Source organism: Tinamus guttatus, unplaced genomic scaffold, assembly GCF_059628265.1.
Source record: "Tinamus guttatus ecotype Peru unplaced genomic scaffold, ASM5962826v1 Tinamus_guttatus_pri_ptg001124l, whole genome shotgun sequence".
NCBI lineage: Eukaryota > Metazoa > Chordata > Aves > Tinamiformes > Tinamidae > Tinamus > Tinamus guttatus.
The window spans coordinates 33053-60766 of record NW_028289658.1 but is presented as its reverse complement, the minus strand read 5'-3'; the positions used below and the strand labels follow the sequence as shown (position 1 = coordinate 60766).

General features: G+C 66.7%; 2 protein-coding genes across 2 annotated transcripts; one reads left to right on the top strand and one right to left on the bottom strand.

Moving 5' to 3' along the window:
* Positions 1–208: 208 nt before the first annotated feature.
* On the bottom strand, positions 209–15001 carry MARK4 (microtubule affinity regulating kinase 4). The gene is made up of 17 exons (XM_088538637.1): positions 14951–15001; positions 11721–11918; positions 10418–10471; positions 10223–10271; positions 9934–9999; positions 9765–9835; positions 8934–8990; positions 8614–8850; positions 7371–7490; positions 6159–6258; positions 5976–6085; positions 5740–5896; positions 4554–4768; positions 3507–3610; positions 3172–3438; positions 2190–2234; positions 209–542 (listed from the first exon to the last, which is right to left on the bottom strand). Exons 1-17 carry the CDS (start codon positions 14999–15001, stop codon positions 209–211), a joined length of 2235 nt encoding a protein of 744 aa, XP_088394763.1.
* Positions 15002–18810: 3809 nt separating this feature from the next.
* Positions 18811–27714, top strand: EXOC3L2 (exocyst complex component 3 like 2). The gene is made up of 11 exons (XM_088538635.1): positions 18811–19294; positions 20267–20837; positions 22309–22423; positions 23464–23574; positions 24335–24435; positions 24623–24730; positions 24813–24948; positions 25337–25459; positions 26242–26397; positions 26481–26602; positions 27453–27714. Exons 1-11 carry the CDS (start codon positions 18811–18813, stop codon positions 27712–27714), a joined length of 2289 nt encoding a protein of 762 aa, XP_088394761.1.

The window sequence follows — 27714 nt, the reverse complement described above, 5'->3', positions numbered from 1 at the left end:
AAACCGCTGCACCCATGGGTGCCGCTGCACCCGGCACCGTTGCAGCGGGCGCCGCGCGGGCGCTCGAGCTGCAGGCGCGGGTGCCACTGCACCCAAAACTGCTGCACCCATGGGAGCCGTTGCACCCAAAACCGCTGCACCCACGGGTGCTGCTGCACCCAAAACTGCTGCACCCATGGGTGCCGTTGCAGCGGGCGCCGCGCGGGTGCTAGAGCTGCAGGCGTGCGGCCACGTCGGCCAGGGCGTCGCGGAAGGCGGGCGCGGGGCCGGCCAGGCGCCGGAACAGCACCCCGGTGACGTGGCCGGCGGGCGGCAGGCGACAGACCTCGGCCTCGAAGTGGCAGCCGGCGCCGGGGCCGCGCTCGCGCGTCACCGTCACCACGAAGGGCTGGGGCTGGCGCGCGCGGCACCCCGCGGCCACCGCCGCCTGCCGCAGCGCCGCCACCACGGCCGCCGCCGGCCGCCCGCTCGTCACCTTCACATGCCAGGGAACTCGGAGCAGCCGGGGTTCGGCTTCCTTTTGATCCCAAGGTAGATGGCAACTGCGGGGGGGACACGGGGAGCCCTGTGGGTGGGGGGCCGGGGACAGCCCCAGGGTCCCCAGTGGGCAGGTGGTGGCCGTGGTGGGCAGGGGAGACACCCATTGGGCATCGGGGACACCCGTTGGGCAGGACATGGGTATTGGGGACACCCATGGGGCATGGGGGACACCCGCTGGGCAGGACATAGGGCATGGGGACACCCACAGGGCATTGGGGACACCCATTGGGCAGGACATGGGGGTTGGGGAAACCCACGGGGCACGGAAGACACCCATTGGCATGAGGGACACCCATTGGGCAGGACATGGGCATTGGGGACACCCCCGGGGCATCGGGGACACCCATTGGGCAGGACATGGGCATTGGGGACACCCATGGGGTATGGGGGACACCTGTCGACCATTGGGGACACCCGTTGGGCAGGACATGGGGGTTGGGGACACCCATGGGGCATGGGGGACACCCATTGGGCATGAGGGACACCCGTTGGGCAGGGCATGGGGGTTAGGGATTCCCATGGGGCATGGGGGACACCCATTGGGCAGGACATGGGCATTGGGGACACCCACAGGGCACGAGGGACACCCGTTGGGCAGGACATGGGGTTTGGGGACAGCCACGGGACATGGGGGACACCCGTTGGGCAGGACATAGGGCATGGGGACACCCACAGGGCATTGGGGACACCTGTTGGGCAGGGCATGGGCATTGGGGACACCCATGGGGCATGGGGGACACCCATTGGGCAGGACATGGGGGTTGGGGAAACCCACGGGGCACGGAAGACACCCATTGGCATGAGGGACACCCATTGGGCAGGACATGGGCATTGGGGACACCCCCGGGGCATCGGGGACACCCATTGGGCAGGGCATGGGCATTGGGGACACCCATGGGGTATGGGGGACACCTGTTGACCATTGGGGACACCCGTTGGGCAGGACATGGGGGTTGGGGACACCCATGGGGCATGGGGGACACCCATTGGGCATGAGGGACACCCGTTGGGCAGGGCATGGGGGTTAGGGACACCCACAGGGCATGAGGGACACCCGTTGGGCAGGACATGGGGTTTGGGGACACCCACGGGACATGGGGGACACCCGTTGGGCATCAGGGACATCCATTGGGCAGGATATGGGGCATTGGGGACACCCACGGGGTATGGGGGGCACCTGTTGGGCATTGGGGACACCCATTGGACAGGACATGGGGGTTAGGGACACCCATGGGGCATTGGGGACACCCGTTGGGCAGGACATGGGCACTGGGGACACCCACAGGGCATCGGGGACACCCATTGGGCATCGGAGACACCCACTGAGCAGGGCATGGGCAGCAGGGACAACCAGATGGGCATTAAGGACATCCGTTGGGCATAGGGGCTGCCCAGTGTGCATAGCATGGACATCGGGGACACCCGTTGGGCATGGCATGGCATTGGGGACACTGTAGTGGGCACTGGGAACATCCATAGGGCATAGCATGGTCATTGGGGACACCGTGGTGGTCATGGGGGACACCCGTTGGGCATGGCATGGACATAAGGGACATCAGGATGGGCATTAGGGACATACATTGGGCATGGCTTGGGCATCACCACTGTGACACCCGAGGGGGTGGACACCCCAGGGTGGTGGCACCTACCTTGTGAGCGCAGGTCCCCCGATTCTCTCAGGTTCGTCTGCGACCCTGGGGGGGACACAGGGCACCGTCACCCATGGGGTGCCAGGGGGGCACTCTCCCCAGGCCTGCTTTGGGGGGCACCACCCCCATTTTGGGGACACTGTTGTCCCCTCTAAGGTCAAGTGCACACTGGGGGACACCATCTCCCCTGGATCATGGACCACAACTGCTTTGGAGGCCACCACCATCCGCACATTGGGTGGCACCAACTGCCCTAACCCATGTGGTTTTGAGGCCACCACCATCTGCACGTTGGGTGGCACCAACTGCCCTGGTCCATATGATTTGGAGGCCACCACCATCTGCACATTGGGTGGCACCAACTGCCCGGGTCCATGTGGTTTGAGGGGCCACCACCATCCACATGTTGGGTGGCACCAACTGCCCTAGTCCATGTGGTTTGGGGGGCCACCACCATCCACATGTTGGGGGGACACCAACTGCCCTGGTCCATGTGGTTTGGAGGCCACCACCATCCGCACATTGGGTGGCACCAACTGCCCTGGTCCATGTGGTTTGGAGGCCACCACCATCCGCACGTTGGGTGGCACCAACTGCCCTGGTCCATGCACTTTGGAGGCCACCACCATCCGCACATTGGGTGGTGCCAACCCTACACCGGGTGACACCGATCACCCCGGTCGATGCCTTTCTCAGAGGCCACCCCATGGGGGTGGCACCGTCCCCCCCAGCAGCCCCCGGCGGCAGCAGCAAGAGCAGCGAAAGACGGAAGGGAGAGCAGCCAAGCAGGTGCCAGGCGGGCGCCGCGCGGGCGCCGCACTTACTGATTTTGGCTCCTTGCGGCGTGGCGGCGCCCGAGACGCAGCGGTTAGAGCTCTGCCGCTTAGAGGGGTCAAGAGTGACCCTGGAAGAGAGGAGCAGCGCGTGAGCGAGCGAGCGGGCGGGCGGCGCGAGCGCGGCGGGCGCGGGCGCCCGCGCTCACCTGCGCGTCAGCTTGGACGTCAGCTTGCTGAAGAGGTTGGAGGTGGCCCGCGAGCGGCTCTGCGGCAGCGGCGACGCCTCGGGCGCCAGCGTGGGCGACGCGGGCGGCCCGTTGGGCGCCCCGGCGCGCCGGTCGCGCACGTGGCCGCCGTGGAAGGTGCTGCGGCCCGCGGTGCCCCGCGCCAGGCGGGCGCGCTCCGAGGACGCGGCGGCCGCCGCGATGCTGTGGCTCGAGGGCGACGCCGGCGGCACGCGGCCGCCCGCCGAGCTGCGGGGACGCGGTGAGGGCGGCGCGCGCGGGGACGCGGCGCCCACGGCACCCGTGGGTGCCCCTACCTGTTCTCCTTGCCGTTCTGCAGCAGCGAGTGGCGCTCGGCGCCCGGGCGCTCGGTGCACACGTAGGTGTTGCGGCGCGCCATGACGCTCGACGGGATGTTGTTCTGCAGGGCCCCGGCGCGCTCAGCACCCCGGGGTGCTGCCGCCCCGCGCGCGCGGGCCCCAGGGTGCCCAGCCATGGGGGTGCTGCCACCCTGCTCGCTGGGTCCTACGGGTTCTTCCACCTGTTTGCTCAGTCCCAAGGGTGCTGCCACGCCACGCGCGCGGGCCCCAGGGTGCCCAGTCATGGAGGTGCCTCCACCCTGCTCGCTTGGTCCTAGGGGTGCTACCACCCTGCTCACTGGGTCCCAAGGGTGCTACCACCCTGCTCGCTTGGTCCTACGGGTTCTTCCACCTGTTTGCTCGGTCCCAAGGGTGCTGCCACCCTGCTCACTCAGTCCCAGGGGTACCAGCACCCCAATTGCCAACCCTGGAGGTACCTCCACCCTGCTCACTTGGTCCCAGGGGTGCTGCCACCCTGCTGGCTCGGTCCTACGGGTCCTTCCACCCGTTTGCTCGGTCCTAGAGGTGCCTCCACCCTGCTCGATTGGTTCTAGGGGTGCCCACACTCTGCTCCCTCAGTCCCAGGGGTGCTGCCAACCTGCTCACTTGGTCCCAGGGGTACCAGCACCCTGATTGCCAGCCCTGGAGGTGCCTCCACCCTGCTCGCTGGGTCCCAGGGGTGCTGCCACCCTGCTGGCTTGGTCCTAGGGGTGCCCACACTCTGCTCACTGGGTCCCAGGGGTACCAGCACCCCAATTGCCAGCCCTGGAGGTGCTGCCACCCTGCTCGCTCAGTCCCAGGGGTGCTGTCACCCTGCTTGCTTGGTCCCAGGGGTGCCCATATTCTGCTTGCTTGGTCCTAGGGGTGCTGCCACCTGCTCTCTGGGTCCCAGGGGTGCCCAAACTGATTTCCGGCCCTGGAGGTGCCTCCACCCTGCTCGCTGGGTCCCAGGGATGCTGCCACCCCGCTCGCCCGATCCCGGCGCCACCCTCACGCGGTGCCCACCGTGTTGGCGGCGCCGTCCTTGTGCCGCTCGGGGATCTCGGCCTTGTTGGGGTTGTTGGCGCTGCTCACCATGGGGCTGGAGGGGGGCCCGGCGCGGGCCGCGCCGCCCACGCTGCCACTGGCGCGCCGGGCCGGCAGCCGCTCCTCCTTGAGCTCCGCGTCGCCCGCGCTCGTGGGGCTGCGCTTGGGGTGCGCGGGCGCCGGCGAGGGGCCGCCTGCCGCCAACGGGGCCCGCTCAGCGCCGGGGCGCCCGGCGGGTCCCCGGGGAGCACCGGGACCTGCGCCCACCCCGTGGGTGCAGGAATGGGTGCCCACTATGGCTTGCACCCTATGGATGTAGGAATGGATGCCCACCATGACCTGCACCCTATGGACGTGGCAATGGGTACCCACCATGACCTGCACCCCATGGACATGAGAATGGGGCCAACCATGACCTACACCCTATGGATGTGGGAATGGGGCCAACCATGACCTGCACCCTATGGACATGGGAATGGGTGCCCACCATGACCTGCATCCCATGGATGTGGCATTGGGTGTTCACCACAAGCTGCACCCCATGGATGTAGGAATGGGTGCCCACCGTGACCTGCACCCCATGGACACAGTAATGGGTGCCCACCATGCCCTGCATGGGTTGGGTACCCACCGTGACCTGCACCCCATGGGCGTGGGAATGGGTACCCACCATGACCTGCACCCCATGGACGTGGGAATGGGGCCCACCATGACCTGCACAGGTTGGGTACCCACCATGACCTGCATCCCATGGGCGTGGGAATAGGTGCCCACCATGACCTGCAACCCATGGGCATGGGAATGGGGGCCCACCATGACCTGCATGCCATGGATGTAGGAATGGGTGCCCACCATGACCTGTACCCCATGGACGTGGCATTAGGTGCTCACCACAAGCTGCACCCCATGGATGTAGAAATGGGTGCCCACCCTGTACCAGTGGGACACAGGACCTGGTGCCCACCATGCACCCAGTGGGTCATAGGCTTGGGTGCCCACCACGACCTGCACCCCACAGCCATGGGACTGGGTGCCCACCATGCTCCACACCCCATGGACATGGGATGCCCACCCTGCACCAACGGAGACGGGACTGGGTGCCACCCCGCACCCCACGGACACCGGGTGCCCGCCCCACGCCGTGGGGCGCCCACGGGGCACTCACAGAAGTCGCTGTGCCGCCGCTGCCGGTGGTAGGTGCCGGCCCCGCGCTGGCCCTTGCCGTGCGCGGCCACCTTGCCCGTGCCGTTGGCCACCTCGCTGGGTGCCCGCACCCGGGCCAGGGACAGGGTGCTGCCCGTGCGCGACTCGCCCGCCTCCACCTGCGGGAGCCCCGAGCGCCCGTCACGGGCCACCCCGGCCACCGCGGCGCCCACGGGTGCCCCCGGGCGCCCACCTCACCTCGTTCTTCCTGCCCAGCAGGAGGTAGGTGGCCGTCACCTCGTTGTACTTCTGGTTGCTCAGGGACTCCTTGATCTCCTCGCGGCTGTAGCCCATTCCCACCATCACCTCTGCGGGCACACGGGTGAGGGGGCACCCCGGGCACCCTGCGAGGGGCACCCGCGGGTGGCCCCGGGCGCTCACCGATGCGCTTGGCGTCCCCAAAGTCCTCCTCGGGCTCCTTGTAGGGCTTCAGCTCGTCCCCCTCGTAGCCGATGTTGATCCACTTGTCCTTCATGATTTGCTGCGGCGGAGCCGAGGGGGACGTTAGGGTGGCACCGACACAAACACCGTTAGGGGGGACCGGGATGGCACAGAGGGTGGCACTGGGGGGGCGTGGGCATCGTTAGGGTTGGCATTCGGGATGTCACTGGGGTGCCACCGCCATCGTTAGGGGGGCACGGTGGCATTAAAGGTGATGGGGATGTCATTAAGGGTGGCATATGTGCCACTAAAGGTGGCAAAGATGTTCCCAGGGTCATACAGATGCCACTAGAGGTGGCACAGATGCCACTAGGGTCATAGAGATGCCACTAGAGGGCTCGTGGGCAACACCAGAGGTGACACAGACGTCCCTAGGGTCATACAGATGCCACTAGAGGGCACATGGGCACCACCAGAGGTGGTACAGATGCCACTAGGGTCATACAGATGCCACTAGAGGGCACATGGCCACCACTAGAGGTGGCACAGATGTCACCAGGGTCATTCAGATGCCACTAGAGGGCACGCAGGCACCACTAGAGGTGGCACAGATGCCACTAGGGTCATACAGATGCCACTAGAGGGCTCATGGGTACCACTGGAGGTGGCACAGAAGCTCCTAGGGTCATAGAGATGCCACTAGAGGGCACATGGGCACCACTAGAGGTGGCATAGATGTCCCTAGGGTCATAGAGATGCCACTAGAGAGCACATGGGCACCACTAGAGGTGGCACAGATGTCCCTAGGGTCATACAGATGCCACTAGAGGTGGTACAGATGCTCCTAGGGTCATAGAGATGCCACTAGAGGGCACACGGCACCACTAGAGGTGGCACAGATGTCACAAGAGTCATAGAGATGCCACTAGAGGGCTCATGGGCACCACTAGAGGTGGCACAGACACCCCTAGGGTCATACGGATGCCACTAGAGGGCTCATGGGCACCACTGGAGGTGGCACAGATGCTCCTAGGGTCATTCAGATGCTACCGGGGGGCACACAGGCACCACTAGAGGTGGCACAGATCTCCCTAGGGTCATACAGATGCCACTAGAGGCCTCATGGGCACCACCAGAGGTGGCACAGATGCCACCAGGGAGTGGCCCGATGCCGCCGGGTGTCACACGCCGCCGTGCCCGCCGCGTCCTCACCTCGAGGGTGCAGCGCTTGGCCGGGTTCAGCACCAGGAAGCGGCGCAGGATGTTCTCGCAGTCGGTCGACATGTAGAAGGGCACCCGGTACTTGCCCCGCAGCACCCGCTCCCGCAGCTCCTGCAGGTGGCACGGGGACAGCTCTGCCAACGGCCGCGCGTGGGGGGAGCCCCCTTGTCTGCCTGCTCCCAAATGGGACCCTCGGGCCCCCCGCAGACCCCCATGGCTGCGCCCATTGAAGGGCATCCACCTTGGTGCCCACCTTGACATTGTGCCCATCCACGAGCATCAACCAGCCCCTCAGGGCAACCAGGACCATGCCTAGGGTGCCCACCTTGAGGTTGTGCCCATCAAAAAGCACCAAGCAGCCCCTCGGAGCACCCAGGATAACACCCGAGGTGCCAACCTTGACATTGCACCCACTTGAGAGCATTAAGCAGCCCACCAAGCGGTCCAGGATGTCCCCCAAGGTGCCCACCTTGAGGTTGTGCCCATCCACGAGCACCAACCAGCCCCTCATGGAGATGCACAAGGCGGCCACCTTGAGGTCATGCCCATCCACGAGCATCAACCAGCCCCTTGGGGCACCCAGGATCATGCCCAAGGTGCCTACCTTGAGATTGTGCCCATCCACAAGCATCAACCAGCCCTTCAGGGCACCCAGGACGATGCCCAGGGCGCCCACCCTCAGGTTGTGCCCATCCATGAGCACCACTCAGCTCCTCAGGACACCCAGGATGATGCCCAAGGCGTCTATCTAGAGGTTGTGCCCATCCACGAGCACCAACCAGCCCACCAAGGGGTCCAGGATGTCCCCCAAGGTGTCCACCTTGAGGCTGTGCCCATCCATGAGCACCACCCAGCTCCTTAGGACACCCAGGACCATGCCCAGGGTGCCCACCTTGAGGTTGTGCCCATCCACAAGTATCAACCAGCCCACCAAGTGGTCCAGGATGTCCCCCAAGGTGTCCACCTTGAGGTTGTGCCCATCCACGAGCACCACCCAGCCCCTCATGGAGATGCCCAAGGCACCCACCTTGAGGTTGTGCCCATCCATGAGCACCACTCAGCTCCTCAGGACACCCAGGATGATGCCCAAGGCGTCTACCTAGAGGCTGAGCCCGTCCACGAGCACCAACCAGCCCACCAAGGGGTCCAGGATGTCCCCCAAGGTGCCCACCTTGAGGTTGCGCCCATCCACATGTATCAACCAGCCCCTCATGGAGATGCCCAAGGCGCCCACCTTGAGGTTGTGCCCGTCGAAGGGCAGCGAGCCGCTGACCAGCGTGTAGAGGATGACGCCCAGGCTCCAGATGTCGACCTCGGGACCGTCGTACTTCTTGCCCTGGAAGAGCTCGGGCGCCGCGTAGGGCGGCGAGCCGCAGAACGTGTCCAGCTTGGAGCCCAGCGTGAACTCGTTGCTGAAGCCGAAGTCGGCGATCTTGATGTTGGCGTCGGCGTCCAGCAGCAGGTTCTCCGCCTGCGGGGACGGCGTCGCGGGTGACGCCGTGGGGACGGCGCCGCGGGGCACCGCGGGTGACGCCGCGGGGACGGCGCGCTCACCTTCAGGTCCCGGTGGACGATGTTCTTCTGGTGGCAGTAGTGCACGGCCGAGACGATCTGGGGACAGGGCTGGCGTGAGCCCGGTGGTCCCTGGTGGCCCCTGGTGGCCTGTCAACCCCCCCCGGTGCCCACTGTGTCCCCCTGCACCCTTAGGTGGCCATTGGGACCCGACGCGTCCTCCCCGGCCGCTCGCTGGCCCCGATCGATGTCACAGCCGGGCGCCCTGGGGGGGATTGATCCTGCCCACGTGTCCCCAGCACGTGTCCCCAGCATGTCCTCGGCATGTCCCCAGCCCCATGGCAGAGTGGTGCCGTGTCCCCCATAACGTCCCCAACCCCAGACCAGGGTGGTGCCACCTCCCCCATTGTGTCCCCAGCCCCATGCCAGGGTGCTGCCATGTCCCCCATGGTGTCCCCAACCCCACCGTGGCACGGTGCCATGTCCCCAGCATGTGTCCCCAGCATGTCCTCGGCATGTCCCCAGCCCCATGCCAGGGCAGTGCCACGTCCCCCATGATGTCCCCACCCCCAGACCAGGGTGCTGCCGTGTCCCCCATGGTGTCCCCAACCCCACCGCAGCACGGTGCCATGTCCCCAGCACGTGTCCCCAGCATGTCCTCGGCATGTCCCCAGCCCCATGCCAGGGCGGTGCCACGTCCCCCATGATATCCCCACCCCCAGACCAGGGTGCTGCCGTGTCCCCCATGGTGTCCCCAACCCCACCGCGGCACGGTGCCGTGTCCCCAGGCACGATGTCCCCAGCCCCATGACACAACAGACCCTCATCCCCCGCGACGTCCCCAACCCGGTGCCACCACCCGGTGCCTCCGACCTGTCTGAACTTGGCCCGCGCCTCCTTCTCCTTCATCCTCCCGTGGGACACCAGGTAGTCGAAGACCTCCCCTGCGGAGACGCCCATGGGTGACAGCACCCGGACACCCCCCGGCGTCCCCCGGGTCCCCCGGGGACCCGTGGGGACACGACGGGGCGCGGGGGCTCACCGGCGCTCGCGTACTCCATCACCAGGTAGAGCGTCTTCTCCGTCTCGATGACCTCGAAGAGCTTCACTGCGGGGACACGGTGGCATCGGCGGGTGTCCCCAACCCCGTGTCACCAAACGTGTCACCACGCAGGGTGGCACCATGCCCATACGGTGTGCGGGGGGCGGTTCCCATGGATGCGGATGACACCGGAGCCAGTGTCCCCGATGACCAGGACGCGGTGTCACCGCATTGGGGGGCAGGTCCTGAGGGCACCCTTGGGTGCCCCCCACCCCGGGGTGCCACTCACCGATGTTGGGGTGATTGAGCCCCTTCATGATCCGGACTTCCCGGAAGAGCTGCGGGAAAAGGGGTCGGGATGGGGGCCGAGGGGACACAGTGGGGACAGGGGACAGGTCCTGCCCCCGGCGCCCCCTGCGCACGGGTCAACGTCCCCCCGGTGCCGCCCGCCCTCGGGTGCCCCCCACCCTTGGGTGCCCCCCACCTTCTGCAGGCTGGTCGGGTTCAGCTGCGTCTTGTCGATGATTTTTATGGCCACCTGCGAAGGGAAGGGGCGATGGGCATGGGGGGGCACCCCCAGCGCTGCCCACCACCCCCCGGCCCCCCGGGGTGCCCATCTGCTCCCAAGGGTGCCCATAGCCCTCCAAATACCCCCACAGGGGCACCCAGGAGCCCCCAGGGATGCCCATAGCCCCCAAATCCCCCCATAGGGGCACCCAGGAGGCCCCAGGGATGCCCGTAGCCCCCAAATCCCCCCATAAGGGCACCCAGAAGCACCCAGGGATGCCCATAGCTCCCCAAATCCCCGCCATAGGGGCACCCAGGGATGCCCGTAACCCCCAAATCGCCCCATTGGGGCACCCAAGAGCACCCAGGGATGCCCATAGGCCCCTAAATCCTCCCACAGGGGCACCCAGGAGCCTCCACGGATGCCTGTAGCCCCCAAATTCCCCCCCATAGAGTCCCCAGGGATGCCCATAGCCCCCCAGATCCCCCCATAGGGGTGCCCTGGAGCCCCCAGGGATGCCCGTAACCCCTAAATGCCTCCATAGGGGCACCCAGGAGGCCTCAGGGATGCCCGTAGCCCCCCAAATCCCCCCATAGGGGTACCTAGGGATGCCCATAGCCCCCATATCCCCCCATAGGAGCCCCCAGGCATGCCCGTAGCCCCCCAGATCCCCCCATAGGGGCATCCAGGAGCCCCAGGGATGCCCAAAGCCCCCAGATGCCCCCAGAGGGGCATCCATGAGCGCCAGGGATGCCCGTAGCCCCCGAATCCCCTCATAGGGGCACCCAGGAGCCCCCAGGGATGCCCATAGCTCCCCAAATACCCCCATAAGGGTACCTAGGGATGCCCATAGCCCCCAAACCTCCCACAGGAGCCCCCAGGGATGCCCGTAGCCCCCCAGATTCCCCCATAGGGGCACCCAGGAGCGCCCAGGGATGCCCATAGCCCCCATATCCCCCCATAGGGGCACCCAGGAGCCCCCAGGGATGCCCATAGCCCACAGATACCCCCATAGGGGTACCTAGGGATGCCCATAGCCTCCAAATCCCCCCACAGGAGCACCCAGGGATGCCCATCGCCCCAAATCCCCCCATAGGGGCACCCAGGAGGCCTCAGGGATGCCCATAGCCCCCAAATCCCCCCACAGGAGCACCCAGGGATGCCCATAGTCCCCCAGACTCCCCCATGGGGGCACCCAGGAGCCCCCAGGGATTCCCATAGCCCCCAAATCTCCCCATAGGGGCACCCAGGAGCCCCCCAAGCCCCCCAAGCCGCGCACCTCGCGCCCGGTGAGGATGTGCCGGGCCAGCTTGACCTTGGCGAAGTTGCCCTTGCCGATGGTGCGCAGCAGGCGGTAGTTGCCGATGTGGGGCTGCTCGTCGGCGCCGGCGGCCAGCGAGTTGCGGCAGCGGGCGCCCAGCGAGCGGCTTGACCAGGCCGAGCCCTTCTCCGAGCGGCTGCCCGCCAGCCCCGCCAGCTGCGGGCACGGGGGCGTCAGGGCCGAGGCCGGGCGAGCTCATCACAGTGATGAGAGGGCCCATAGGGATGCACTGGGGTCAGGGCTGAGGCTGGGCGAGCTCATCACACCAATGAGAGGGGCCATGGGGATGCACTGGGGTCAGGGCCGAGGCCGGGCAAGCTCATCACACTGATGAGAGGGCCCATAGGGACGCGCTGGGGTGAGAGCTGAGGCTGGGCGAGCTCATCACATGGATGAGAGGGCCCAAAGGGACGTGCTGGGGGGGGTCAGGGCTGAGGCCGGGCAAGCTCGTCACACTGATGAGAGGGCCCATAGAGATGCACTGGGGTCAGGGCTGAGGCCGGACGAGCTCATCACACCAATGAGAGGGCCCAAAGGGACGCACTGGGGTGAGAGCTGAGGTCGGACGAGCTCATCGCACCAATGAGAGGGCCCATAGGGACACGCTGGGGTGAGGGCTGAGGCCAGGCGAGCTCATCGCATGGATGAGAGGGCCCAAAGGGACGCGCTGGGGGTCAGGGCTGAGGCCGGGCAAGCTCGTCACACTGATGAGAGGGCCCATAGAGACGCACTGGGGTCAGGGCTGAGGCCGGACGAGCTCATCGCACCAATGAGAGGGCCCATAGGGACACGCTGGGGTGAGGGCTGAGGCCGGGCGAGCTCATCACAGCGATGGTGCTGCCCTTGGAACACCCCCGTGCGTGCAGAGCGCTCCCTTGCACGCCCACGTGCACACCGGTCTCTTGCACATCCCTCCTTGCACACCCACGTGCACGAGCAGCCCTTGCACATCCTCCTTGCACACCCACGTGCACACCCCTCCTTGCACACGAGCAGCCCTTGCACACCTCTCCTTGCACACCCACGTGCACGCCCCTCCTGGCACACTCCTCCTTGCACACCCACGTGCACGAGCAGCCCTTGCATACCCTCCTTGCACACTCACGTGCACACTCCCTCCTCACATATCCCTCCTTGCACACCCCTTCCTGCACACCCACATGCACATCCCTTCTTACACACCCCTCACTTGCACACTCTCATGCACGTCCCTCCTTGCATGCCCACGTGCACAAGCAGCCCTCACACACCCCTCCTTGCACACTCACATGCACGCCCCTCCTTGCACACGAGCAGCCCTTGCACATCCTCCTGGCACACTCATGTGCACACCCTTCCTTGCACACCCCTCCTTGCACACCCACGTGCACACCCGTCCTCGCACTCATGTGCATGAGCAGCCCTTCCACATCCTCCTTGCACACTCACGTGCACACTCCTCCTTGCACACCCCTCCTTGCACACGAGCAGCCCTTGCACATCCTCCTTGCACACTCATGTGCACACCTCTCGTTGCACACCCCTCCTTGCACATCCCTCCTTGCACACCCATGTGCACGAGCAGCCCTTGCACATCCTCCTTGCACACCCACGTGCACACCCTCTCCTTGCACACCCCCTCCTTGCACACCCACGTGCACAATCTCTCCTTGCACACCCCTCCTTGCACACTCACAGGCACCTCCCTCGTCCCCCTCCTCCCCAGGTGCCACCCCCCGGCCCGGCCTGGGGACAGGGGGACACTGGGGACAGGGCCGGGGACGCGGGGACGCCGGCCGGGCCGGTCGGGCGGGCGGGATCCGGCCGGACCGGCTCGTCCCCAGGTCCCGGCCTCGCCCGCCGGCGGCACCGGCGTCCCCGTCCCCTTCCGGGGACACCTGGTCACTGTCACCGGCACCCGGGGGGCTGGCAGCCAGCGCGGGTGACAAGACTTGGGGACACCGTGGGGCTGGGGACACCGCGGGGTCGGGGATATGGTCACCCCAGGGACGAGGCCACCCCGGGGTCAGGGACAAAGCCACCGCGGGCTCGGGGACACCACGGGGACATGGCGATGGCCATTGCCACCGCAGGGACATGGCCACCGTGGGGACGGTGACACCACAGGGGGGACAAGCACAGACACGGCCACCGCATTGACACAGGCGCCAGCGGGACAGGGCCATGGCCACCGCCACCATGGGGACAGGGCCACCACGGAGATGGGGACACGGCCACCATGGGGCCACAGCCACTGTGCAGATGGGGACATGACAACCACAGGCCACCATGGGGACAGGGACACCACGGGGACAGGGCTATGGCCAGCGCCACCATTGGGACAGGGCCACCATGGGGAGGGGACACGGCCACCACAGGGACACAGAGCCACTATAGGGACAGGGCCACCACGGTGATGGGGACACAGCCACAGCAACCGTGGGGACAGGGACAGGGTCCCCAGGGGGACAAGGCCACTGTGGGGATGGGGACACGCGTGAAGGATCCACCATGTGGGCGGCAGAAGGTCACAAACGTGTCCCCCCCCCAGGCCCAGGGCCACCAAATGTCCCTTCCATGGCAGCCACGGGGTCACCGATGTCCCCTTGCCCGTAGGGTCCCCAGCCACCAGTGTCCCCCCGCCCATTGTCACCGAGGGGTCACAGATGTCCCCAAGCTGCCCCCATGTTCACGGGGAGCCGTGTCACTGCTGTCCCCCAAAGCGCGTGGCCGTGGTCACCAACGTCCCCCCTGTGCCACGGGGTCACCAATGTCCCCCCCCAACACGGCCACGGTGTCACCACCCCCGGCCACCGCGTCCCCAGCGCCCCCCCAGGCCACCATGTCACCCATGTCCCCCCACGCGGTGACCACGGTGTCCCCCGTGCCCCCCCGCGGCGAACCGACCCCCCCCCCGGGGCCCGTATGTCCCCATATCAGCCCCATCCCCCCCCCGCCCGGTACCGGCTCCAAAACCCTCCCGGTACCGGCCCTAGACCCGCCCCGGTTCCGGCCCCGGCCCCCCGGTACCGGCCTCCATCCCTCCCGGTACCCCCCAGTGCCGCCTCGGTGCTGGCCCCGGCCCCGCTCGGTACCGACTTCCTCCCCCCCCCGCTCCAGGCCGCATCCCCCCCCGGTTCCGCCCGCCGCTCGCGGTGCCCCCGGCGGTGCCGCCGGTACCGGTACCGGCACCCGGCCGGGCCGCTCACCGTGTCCGCGTTGCGCTCGTTGCCCGGCGCCAGGGCGGAGCGCGAAGACATCGTCACGCACCGGCGGCGGCACCGGGCCCCACCGGCGGGGGAGGCCGGAACCGGAACCGGGGCCCGAACCGGGACCGGGGCCCGAACCGGCTCCGGGCGGCGCTAGCGGCGGCCCATGGCCGGGCCGGGCGCACAAAGGCGGGGCCGGGGCCGGGGCCGGGCCCGGTGCGGCGGCGGCGGCGGCGGGAGGGGCGGGGCGGGGCGGAGGGGGCGGGGCTAAGGTGGGCCCGCTCGGCCACGCCTCTTAAAGGCGCCGCGCGCGACGCTGCGTGGGGAGGGATGGGGACAATGCGGGAGGCACCGGGAGCACTGGGGACATTAGGGGACACTGCGGGATGCTGCGAGCACTGGGGACATTCGGAGATACTGGGAGCACTGGGGACAATGGGGAGCACTGGGGATCCTGGGAGAACTGGGGAGTACTGGGGGCACTGGGGACACTGGGAGTCCTGAGGACACCGGGGGGCCCTGGGGACACTGGGGACAACGGGGACATCGGAGGATTCTGGGGACACTGGGGGGCGCCCCCCCCCCCGCTTTGCCCTTTAAGCCCCGCGTCAGGGGCGGGGCCCGTCCCGCCCCCCCGCGGCGCGGCAGCCAATCAGCGCCCTCCTGCGGCGGCCGGGTGCGGCCGCGGCCCCTTCCCATTGGCCGCGCCGGCGCATGGAGACAAGGGCCGGGCGGCCCCGCCCACCGCGGGGCGTGGCCCCGCCCGGGGCGCCGCCGCCATTGGCCGCCGCCGGAGCCAATCGGAGCCGCCCCGGGGGCGGGTTAACCCCTGAGTGCCCGGGGAAGGAGGGGGAGTGACGTAGGCGCGGGGGCGGGGCCTCACGTGGGGCCGTGGGGACACGCGGGGACACGCGGGGACGGGACACGGGGACGCGCGTGTGCGCAGGCCCGCGCATGGCCTGCAGGAGCACACGTGTGTGCGAGCACGAGCCTCTGCGCACACACGTGTGCAAGCACGAGCACGTGTGTGCGAGCACGAGCACGTGTGTGCAAGCACGAGCACATGTGTGCAAGCGCAAACACGTGTGCAAGCAGGAGCACGTGTGTGCATGCACAAACACACGTATGCAAGCAAAAACACACGTGTGCAAGCACAAGCACGTGTGTGCATGCACAAACACACGTATGCAAGCCAAAACACACACGTGTGCAAGCACAAACACACGTGTGCAAGCACAAGCATGTGTGTGCATGCACAAACACACGTATGCAAGCAAACACACACGTGTGCAAGCACAAACACACATGTGCAAGCACAAGCACGTGTGTGCATGCACAAACACGTGCCAGTGCTCACACATGCATTCAAAGACACACGCATGTGCATGCACAAACACCATCGGTGCACATGCATGTGTGCACAAACACCCCTGTGCACACGTGTGTGTGTGTGTGCACAAAGACTCATGTGCATGCATGCACTCACACTCACGTGCGTGCAGAAACACCAATTGGCACGCATGCATGCACAGACGCGCGTGTGTGCACAAACACCCATTGGCACACGTGCATGCATACACTCGCACACACGCGTGTGTGCATGCACAAACACCTATTGGCACACATACATTCAAAGACACACGCGTGTGCATGCACAGACACCCATTGGCACACGTGCATGCATACACTCACACACACACACGTGTGTGCATGCACAGACACCTATTGGCACACATGCATGCACACACACCCATTGGCACACATGCATTCAAAGACACACGCGTGTGCGTGCACAGACACCCATTGGCACACGTGCATGCATACACTCACACACACACACACGTGTGTGCATGCACAAACACCTATTGGCACACATGCATGCACACACACCCATTGGCACACATGCATTCAAAGACACACGTGTGTGCATGCACAAACACCTATTGGCACACATGCATGCATACACTCACACACACACGTGTGTGCATGCGCAAACACCTATTGGCACACACACACCCATTGGCACACATGCATTCAAAGACACACATGTGTGCATGCACAAACACCCATTGGCACACACGCAAAGACACACGTGTGTGCATGCACAAACACTTATTGGCACACATGCATGCACACACACCCATTGGCACACATGCATTCAAAGACACACGTGTGTGCATGCACAAACACCTATTGGCACACATGCATTCAAAGACACACGTGTGTGCATGCACAGACACCCATTGGCACACGTGCATGCATACACTCACACACACACACGTGTGTGCATGCACAAACACCTATTGGCACACATGCATGCACACACTCACATTGGCACACATGCATTTAAAGACACACGTGTGTGCATGCACAAACACCTATTGGCACACGTGCATGCATACACTCACACACACACACGTGTGTGCATGCACAAACACCTATTGGCACACATGCATGCATACACTCACACACACAGGTGTGTGCATGCACAAACACGTATTGGCACACATGCATGCACACACACCCATTGGCACACATGCAAAGACACACGTGTGTGCATGCACAGACACCCATTGGCACACGTGCGTGCATACACTCACACACACACACGTGTGTGCATGCACAAACACCTATTGGCACACACACCTATTGGCACACATGCATTCAAAGACACACGTGTGTGCATGCACAAACACCTATTGGCACACACGCATTCAAAGACACACGTGTGTGCATGCACAAACACCTATTGGCACACACACCCATTGGCACACACGCATTCAAAGACACACGCGTGTGCATGCACAGACACCCATTGGCACACATGCACACACACGCGTGTGCACACACAAACACCCCTACACGCCCGTGTGCACAAGCACGCGCACCCCTCGGTGCACACACACGTGTGCCCGGCTCCACACGCGCTCCCGGCACCCTGGGGGTGGTGGCACCAGTGTCCCCGTCCCCCCCGCCGTTGTCACCCCCCCCCCGCCCGCGGTGGCGGCGCAGCGGATCCTGACCCTGCCCCGGGCGGGAGGCCGCTGCGGGGAGGCGCTTCCTCAGGAAACCCCCCGGGCGGCCACCGCGGCCACCGCTGCCACCGCTGCCACCACCGCGCTGCCACCGCCACGGTAAGGCCACCCGCGCCCCCCGCGAGCCGTGCCAGCGCCGCCGGGGGTGGCGCCCGGGGACACCCCATGGACACCCCCGCCGTCGCCACCAAACCGGAGGGGCCCAGGCGTCCGGGTGGTGCCAACGTGCTGGGGACGGAGCCCCCGGTGCGCGGGGCGGGTCCGGGTGGCACCTGGGGGGACCCCGAGCTGTTTCCTGCCCGGCTCGGGGGCCGTTTCCTCGGGGCTCTGAGGTCCCCCCCGGACGCCTGGGTCCCCCCCGGCCTTGCCCGTTTTTGGGGGGGGGGTTGCATGGAGGCGGTGGGGTGTGCGCGCCTCGGGGGGGTCTTGCACACCCACGGGGGGGCTTACACACTCGCCAGCTGTTTGCACGCGCTGGGGATGTGCACGGAGCGCTGTGCACGCTCCAAGGGGGGGGGGTTGCCTGCTCACAAGCTGGTTTTGCACGTCCGCAAGCGGTTTGCACACTCACCCGGCCGATTTGCACACTCGCGAGCGGTGTGCACGCGCCCGGGATGTGCCCGGAGCGGCGTGCACGCTCCCAAGGGCTTTTTGCACGCTCCCGAGGATTTTGCACGCTCCCAAGCACCTCTGCTCGCTTCCAAGAGCTTTTTGCAAGAGCTTTCGCACACCAAGCACATTTGCACGCTCCCTGGCACTTTTGCACGCTCCCCGGGGGGTTTTGCACGCTCCCCGACGGCGTGTCCCCGTCCCTGTCCCCAGGCCATGCCTCTGCTGAAGAAAGCGTGCAAGGAGGAGGAGGAGGAGGAGAGCGGCGCCGGGGACCCCTTCGCCGCCAGCCCCGAGAGCCGCTACCGGCGCAGGGCCACCCTGGAGCGCCTGGTGGGGCTGGCGCCCTTCGGCCGTGCCCGGCGCTCGCCCGGGGCCACCAAGGCCAACGGGGACGGCGGGGACGGCGGGCGCGCGCGGGGGCTGCGGCGGCGCTCCGAGGACGCGGGGCTGCTGCGGCGCTGGCAGCGACGCGGTGGCGGCGGCGGTGGCACCGAGGTGGCCGGAGAGCGGCCGGCCGGCAAGCGCGGGTCCCTGCTGCGCCTGGCGCTGGGGACCCGTCCCCGCAGGTCCTCGGTGGCCGAGCGGCCCGACGGGGCTCAGCCACCCCGCGGTGGCCTCGGGGACAGCGGGGACGAAGGGGACGGCGGCGGAGAGGAGGGGCGGAGGCAGGAGGCGCGTGGCAGGGAGCCGCTGTCGGGTGAGGAGGGGACGGGGGACATGGGGACAGGGGGGTGGCGACGTGGGGACATGGGGCGTGGGGATGTGGAGGTCATGGGGATGGGGGGCATGGGGACATGGAGGTCATGGGGGGCATGGGGACATGGGATATGGGATGGAGGACATGGGGAGATGTGAACATGGGGACCTCGAGGATGCGGGATGTGGGATATGGGATGGAGGACATGGGGAGATGGGAACACGGGGACCATGAGGGTGTGGGACGTGGGATATGGGATGGAGGACATGGGGATGTGGGAAAATGGGAACGGGGGTGGATGACATGGGGAGATGGGAACATGGAGACATCGAGGATGCAGGACGTGGGATATGGGATGGAGGACATGGGGACGTGGGAACATGGGGATCTCAAGGATGTGGGACATGGGATATGGGATGGAGGACATGGGGAGATGGGAACATGGGGACCTCGAGGATGCAGGACGTGGGATATGGGATGGAGGACATGGGAACGTGGGAAAATGGAAATGGGAGTGGATGACATGGGGAGATGGGAACAAGCGGACCAGGAGGGTGTGGGACATGGGATGGAGGACATGAGGAGGTGGGAACATAGGGACATCGAGGATGCAGGACGTGGGATGTGGGATGGAGGACATGGGGAGATGGGAACATGGGGACCAGGAGGGTGTGGGACATGGGATATGGGATGGTGGACATGGGGATGTGGGAACACGGGGACCTCGAGGATGTGGGACATGGGATATGGGATGGAGGACATGGGGACGTGGGATCATGGGGACCTCGAGGATGCAGGACGTGGGATATGGGATGGAGGACACGGCAATGGGGAACGTGGGATGGAGAACAGGAGGACATGGGAATGAGGGACCTGGAGGACACAGGACATGGGGACCCGGGGACACGTGTCCGGGCGAGGCGGGGGGCGCCGGGCACACACGGAGCCGCCCCCGCCGCCCCTCGGTGCCAGTGCTGGAGATCCTGGAGCTGATCCAGCGGCGGGAGCTGGTGGCGGCCGACGAGCAGATCCTGGCGCTGGAGGCGGAGTGCGCGGCGGCGGCGGCGGGCGAGCGGCAGGCGCGGGACGTGGCGCTGCTCCACGAGGCGCTGCAGGGCCAGCTCTGGGCCGTGGTGGCCGAGGCGGTGCCGGCCGGGCGGCCGTACCCGCCGCTGCGCGCGGCCGTGCGGGTGCTGCAGCGGGAGGAGGCGGCCGACGGGCGCCGCGCGGGTCCCCGCGGCCACCTGCGGCGGCGCTGGCAGGAGGCGGTGGCCCGCGCGGCCGCCGAGCGCGTGGCCGCCGCCGCCTCGGGGACGCCGCTGCCCGCGCGGCTGGCGGCGCTGGGCGCGCGCCTGGCCGGGGACATGGGCGCCGTGCGGCGCCACGTGGCGCCCGTCTACCCCGCGCACTTCGGCGCGCTCGGCGTCTACGCGCGCGCCTACCACCGCGCGCTGGCCCTGCAGCTCGCCGCCATGGCCCGGCGGCCGCTGCCCGCGCCCGACCTCTACGCGCTGCTGGACTGGCACGCCAACGGCTACCCGCGGTGAGGGGGCATCTGCGGCGGGGTGGCACCCGCTGCGTGGTGATACCTGCTGCATGGTGGCGCTTGCTGCATGGTGGCATCTGCGGCACGGTGGCACCTGCTGCATGGTGGCATCTGCCATTGCGTGGCGATACCTGCCACTGCATGGTGATATCTACTGCATGGTGGCACCTGCTGCATGGTGGCACCTGCTGCGTGGTGGCATCTGCCACTGCATGGTGATATCTGCTGCATGGTGGCATCTGCGGCGTGGTGGCACCTGCTGCATGGTGGCGCTTGCTGCATGGTGATAACCTGCCACTGCATGGTGATATCTACTGCATGATGGCATCTGCGGCGTGGTGGCATCTGCTGCATGGTGGCATCTGCCACTGCATGGTGATACCTGCTGCATGGTGGCACTTGCTGCATGGTGGCACCTGCTGCGTGGTGGCATCTGCCACTGCATGGTGGCGCTTGCTGCATGGTGATACCTGCTGCGTGGTGGCATCTGCCACTGCATGGTGATACCTGCTGCATGGTGGCACTTGCTGCATGGTGGCACCTGCTGCGTGGTGGCATCTGCCACTGCATGGTGGCACCTGCTGCATGGTGATACCTGCTGCGTGGTGGCATCTGCCACTGCATGGTGATACCTGCCACTGCATGGTGGCATCTGCGGCGGGGTGGCATCTACTGCGTGGTGGCATCTGCCACTGCATGGTGGCACCTGCTGCATGGTGGCATCTGTGGCACGGTGGCACCTGCTGCATGGTGATACCTGCTGCATGGTGGCGCTTGCTGCATGGTGGCATCTGCGGCACGGTGGCACCTGCTGCATGGTGGCATCTGCCATTGCGTGGCGATACCTGCCACTGCATGGTGATACCTGCTGCATGGTGGCACTTGCTGCATGGTGGCACCTGCTGCGTGGTGGCATCTGCCACTGCATGGTGATACCTGCTGCATGGTGGCATCTGCCATTGCGTGGTGATACCTGCCACTGCATGGTGATATCTGCTGCATGGTGGCATCTACTGCATGGTGGCATCTGCTGCATGGTGATACCTGCCACTGCATGGTGGTACCTGCTGCATGGTGGCACCTGCTGCATGGTGGCATCTGCCACTGCATGGTGATACCTGCTGCATGGTGGCATGTGCTGCATGGTGGCATCTGCTGCAACGTGGCACCTGCAGCGTAGCGGCATCTGTGGCGTGGTGGCACCTGCTGCATGGTGGCATCTGCGGTAGGGTGGCATCTGCTGCATGGTGATACCTGCTGCATGGTGGCACCTGCTGCATGGTGGCATCTGCTGCGTGGTGATAACTGCTGCATGGTGGCATCTCCTTGGCTTCCTCCTGCTGCATGGTGGCATCTGCCAGTGCATGGTGGCACCTGCTGCATGGTGGCATCTCCATGGCAGCTCCCCGCTGCATGGTGGCACCTCGTGACACCCCCGTCCCCCTCTTGTGACCCTGTCCCCTCGCAGGGAGGTGCTGGGGGACCCTGAGGTGGGGGCCCTGCTGCAGGAGCAGGAGCTGGGACCGCTCCTGGACCCCGAGACCCAGCGGGGCCTCGAGAGCTCCTGCATCGCGGCCGTGAAGGTGGGGACAGGATGGGGACGGCGTGGGGACAGGATGGGGACAGCGTGGGGACAGCATGGGGACAGCATGGGGACAGGATGGGGACTGCACAGGGACAGGATGGGCACCGTGCTGGGCAGCACGGGGACAGCACAGGGACAGGATGGGGACAGCATGGGGATGTGGTAGGGACAGCTCAGGGACAGCATGGGGACATGATGGGGACAGCATGGGGAGGATGGGGACAGGATGGGCACTGCGCTGGGCAGCACGGGGACAGGATGGGCACCGTGCTGGGCAGCACGGGGACAGCACGGGGACAGGATGGGGACAGCATGGGGATGTGGTAGGGACAGCACAGGGACAGGATGGGCACTGCGCTGGACAGCATGGGGACAGGATGGGGACAGCGTGGGGATGTGGTAGGGACAGCTCAGGGACAGCATGGGGACAGGATGGGCACTGCGCTGGACAGCATGGGGACAGGATGGGGACAGCGTGGGGATGTGGTAGGGACAGCTCAGGGACAGCATGGGGACAGGATGGGCACTGCGTTGGACAGCATGGGGACAGGATGGGGACAGCGTGGGGATGTGGTGAGGACAGCACAGGGACAGCGTGGGGACAGGATGGGCACTGTGCTGGACAGCATGGGGACAGCACAGGGACAGGATGGGCACCGTGCTGGGCACCATGGGGACAGGGATGGCAGCACCATGGGGATGGGCTGGGCCCCAGGATGGGCACAGCATGGGAATGGGATGGGGACAGGATGGACACTGGGATGGGCACCATGATGGGAATGGGATGGGTACCAGGATAGACACTGGGATGTGGGAGGACAAGATGAGCACTGGGTTGGGGACAGGATGGGGACACAATGGGACCAGGATGGGCACGGGGCCGAGGGCCAGGATGGACACTGGGATGGCCCTGCGGTGGGACTGGGATGGACATTTGGGACAGGGACCCGGCTGGGGTCCCAACACCTTGGGGATGGGCATGGGGACAGGGACAGGCGCCACAGCCTGTGTGTCCCCCTGGCCACCGCGTGTCCCCAGGCCAAGGTGGAGGTGGCCGTGGCGCAGGAGCTGCAGCTCAGCGAGGACACGTGGGCCGAGGAGGCCACCAGCGACGAGCTCGAGGAGGGCCTGGCCACCCGCGTCATCGGGGTACAGGAGCCACCCGCTCCGCTGTCCCCAGCCCTGGGGACACACAGCCCCGGGGACATGGCCTGGCGCTCCCCATAGGGACGACGGGGTGGCCGGCTGCCCCATAGGGACACTGGGGTGGCCTGGTAGATGCCAGGGTGGCCCATGGGGAGGTCAGGGTGGCTGGGTATCCTATAGGGACACCAGGGTGGCTAGGTGCCCCATAGAGATGCCAGGGTGACCAGTTGCCCCATGGGGATGTTGAGGTGGTTGGATACCCCATAGTGATGCCAGGGTGACCAGTTGCCCCATGGGGACATTGGGGTGACTGGGTGCCCCATAGAGATGCCAGAGTCACTGGGTGCCCCATAGTGATGCCAGGGTGACCAGTTGCCCCATGGGGACATTGGGGTGGCCAGGTGCCCTATAGAGATGCCAGTCACTGGGTGCCCCATAGCAATGCCAGGGTGACCAGTTGCCCCATGGGGACGCTGAGGTGGCCAGATACCCCACAGAGATGCCAGATTCACTGGGTGCCCCATAGTGATGCCAGGGTGACCAGTTGCCCCACAGGGACATTGGGGTGACTGGGTGCCCTATAGAGATGCCAGGGTGACCAGTAACCCCATGGGGATGTTAAGGTGGTTGGGTGCCCCATAGAGATGCCAGAGTCACTGGGTGCCCCATAGGGATGCCGGGGTGGCCCATGGGGACGCTGGGGTGGCCGGGCCCCTCGGGGCACCCATCCCCGTGGTGTTGAGCCGCCCCGGTGGCCCCGCAGCTGCTGCGGGCACACGCGGAGCGGGCGCCCCAGATCACCCCCGAGTTCGGCATGGCGATGGCACAGAGCCTGCTGGGCGTCCTGGTGGCCTTCCTGCACAGGTGGGCACGGGGACGCTGGCGGTGGCACGAGGGGACACGTCGGGGGCACGGCATGGGCAAGAGAATGGGGGGCATGGGGACGTCAGAAGGACATGGGTTGGGCTGGGGACACCAGAAGGACGTGGGGTGAGTTGGGGGGACACCGTGGGGACACCGTGGGGACACACTGGGGACACGTCACCCGCAGTTTCCAGCGGAAAGTGGAGCGATTCCTGGAGACCCCTGGCGATGCCACCCCCGCAGACGGTGCCACCGGCAGGGCCATCGCCCTGGTCAACTGCTGCCCCCCGTTCAGGTGAGGACAGGACGGACCCCCTGGGGGGACACGCGGGTGGCACCGCGGCCCCGCGCCCACCGGTGTCACCGCGCGCGCCCAGGGCCTTCGCGGAGCGGCTGGCGCAGTTCGGGCACGCCGAGAGCGAGGAGCCGCGGCGACAGGCGCACGCCACCCTGGACAAGGTGACGCGGCTCTGCAACCACGTCCTCACCCAGCGCCTCTTCGAGGACCTCAAGGTGCCCGCGCGGGCAGGGAGGGGACAGGGTGACAGGGTGACAGGGACGTGTCCCCCGCGGAAGGGACGGGGATGGGGTTGTCACCGTGCCCGTCCACACCTGGGGACCGAGCTTGGGTGATGCCCATTGGTGCCACCGGACGGAGCCCGTGGATGTCCCAGCTCGGGTGCCCATGGGTGCCCCCAAGCTGGACCCATGGGTGCCCATCCTTGCCCTTGCAATGGTGCCTATGGATGCCCTATAGCTGGAGGCCATAGGATACTGGGGCTGGTGCCCATGGGATCCCTGGGGCCGGTGCCCATGGGTGCAGGGGCCGGTGCCCATGGGTGCAGGGGGTGGTCGCCCATGGGTGCCAGGGCTGTCGCCCATGGGTGCTGCCCCCCTCCAGCCCTACTTCCACAAGCTGATGAAGCGCAAGTGGCTGACGAGCTCGGAGCCCTTCGACACCATCGTGCTGCTCCTCACCAGCTTCGCGCAGAGGCTGCGCCCGCTGCGCCCCGAGCCCTACCAGGTGAGCGGGGGGCACCCGGCACCCGCAGGGGGGTGTTCGCGTGGGGTGCATGCGTGGGGTGCAACTGGTGCATGCATGGGATGCAAGTGATGTTTGTATGGGGTGCAACTGGAGATTGCAAGGGGTGCAACTGGTGCATGCATGGGGTGCAACTGGTGCATGCATGGGATGCAAGTGATGCTTGTATGGGATGCAAGTGATGCTTGTATGGGGTGCAACTGGAGATTGCAAGGGGTGCAACTGGTGCATGCATGGGGTGCAACTGATGCTTGTATGGGGTGTAACTGGTGATTGCAAGGGGTGAAAATGGTGCATGCAGGGGGTGCAAGCAGTGCATGCATGGGGCACATGCATGGGGTGACAGTGGCATGTGCATGGGGTGCAAGGGGTGCATACATGGGGCACGTGCATGGGGTGCCAGTGGCATGTGCATGGGGTGCCAGTGGCATGTGCATGGGGTGCAAACATGGGGCACATGCATGGGGTGCCAGTGGCATGTTCATGGGGTCCAAGGGGTGCATTCATGGGACACATGCATGGGGTGTAAGTGGCATGTGCATGGGGTGCCAGTGGCATGTGCACGGGGTGCATTCATGGGGCACACGCATGGGGTGAAAGTGGTGCACACACAGGCTGCAACAACCACATGCACGGTGTGCACCCGGTAGGTGCACAGGGGCGCCCAGGAGATGCCCACGGTGCAACCAGTGCATGCAACCGCCGCATGCATGGGGGGCACCCCGTTGACCCCCCGCTTCCCTCCTGTCCCCCGCGGGCGCCAGGTGCTGGTGAACGAGGTGCACCGGCGGGTGCTCATCGAGTACGTGCGCCCGCTGCTGCAGTCGCGCCTCGTGTGCACCTCGGCCAAGATGCGGGCGCGCGTGGCCGCGCGCCTGGGCGACGAGGCCCGCCAGCTCCGCGAGCTCTTCGGGCGCTTGGTGAGCGCGCGGCGGCGCCGCGGGGACGGGGACGGTGGGGACGGTGGGGACGGCGGCGCTGAGCGTCCCCGACCCGCGCGCAGGACGCGGCGTCGCCCTGGCTGGACTCGGTGGTGCCGCGGCTGCGCGAGCTGCTGGTGCTGGAGGACACGGCGTCCCTGCAGATGGAGGTGGCCGTGCTGGCGCGCGACTTCCCCGACGTGCGGTGAGCGCCCGCGGGCGGTGGGGACAGCGCGGGGGGGACACGGGTTGTGGTGGCGGGTTGGGGACCGCAGTGAGGTGGCGTGGGCTGGGGGGGACGTTGTGACCCCCAGTGGGGCCAGAGCTGGGTGCTGTGTCCCCAGTGGGGCTTGCAGGGGGGTGGCACGGCCTGGGAGCACCCCATGTCCCCATAGAGGCCCAGAAAGGAGCCCATGTCCCATAGGGAACAGAACAGGAACCAATGTCCCATAGGGAACAGAACAGGAACCAATGTCCCCCTAAGGAGCAGGACAGGAGCCCATGTCCCCAGTGGGCCATGCAATGGGGTGGCACAAAGACAGCCCCATGCCCCATAGGGACCAGAGAGGACCCCTGTCCCCATAGGGGCCAGGACAAGATCCCATGTCCCATAGGGAACAGAACGGAACCAATGTCCCCCTAAGGAGCAGGACAGGAGCCCATGTCCCCAGTGGGCCATGCAATGGGGTGGCACAAAGACAGCCCCATGCCCCATAGGGACCAGAGAGGACCCATAGGGGCCAGAACAGGATCCCATGTCCCCCAGTGTGCCCCATGGCCGGGCACCCCCACGTCCCCACAGTGTCCTAGGCAGGAGCCCGCGGCGTCCCCGCAGAGCCGGCCAGCTCGGCGCATCCCCATGGGGACCGTCCCCGTCGCCGACCTTCCCGGCATCCCCCCCCGCCCCCCCGCCATTCCCATCCCTTCCGGGCCGGGAAGCGCCTGGGCCGGCAGCCACCGGGCGCCCGCGGCCAAGTCCCATCCCCGGGGCGGATGCCAGCGCGGGCAGCGCCGCCGGCGGGTGCCGCGCGCCCACGAGCGTCCCCGCGGCGCAGGACGAAGCACGTGGCGGCGGTGCTGGACGTGCGGGGGCTGCGGAGCCAGGCGGCGCGCCAGGAGGTGCTGGCCGTGCTGCGGGACCTGGAGCAGGGGGACGGGGACGCGGGGACGGCGCTGCCCCGCGAGCGCGCCTTCTTCTCCGAGATCGCGGTGACGCGGCCCGTGCGCTGCCTGCCCTTCAACCTGCAGCGCCTGGCGCGCCTGTCCCGGCTGCGCCTGCGGCGCCCGCAGCCCCCCGAGCCCCAGGCGCGGCTCTGA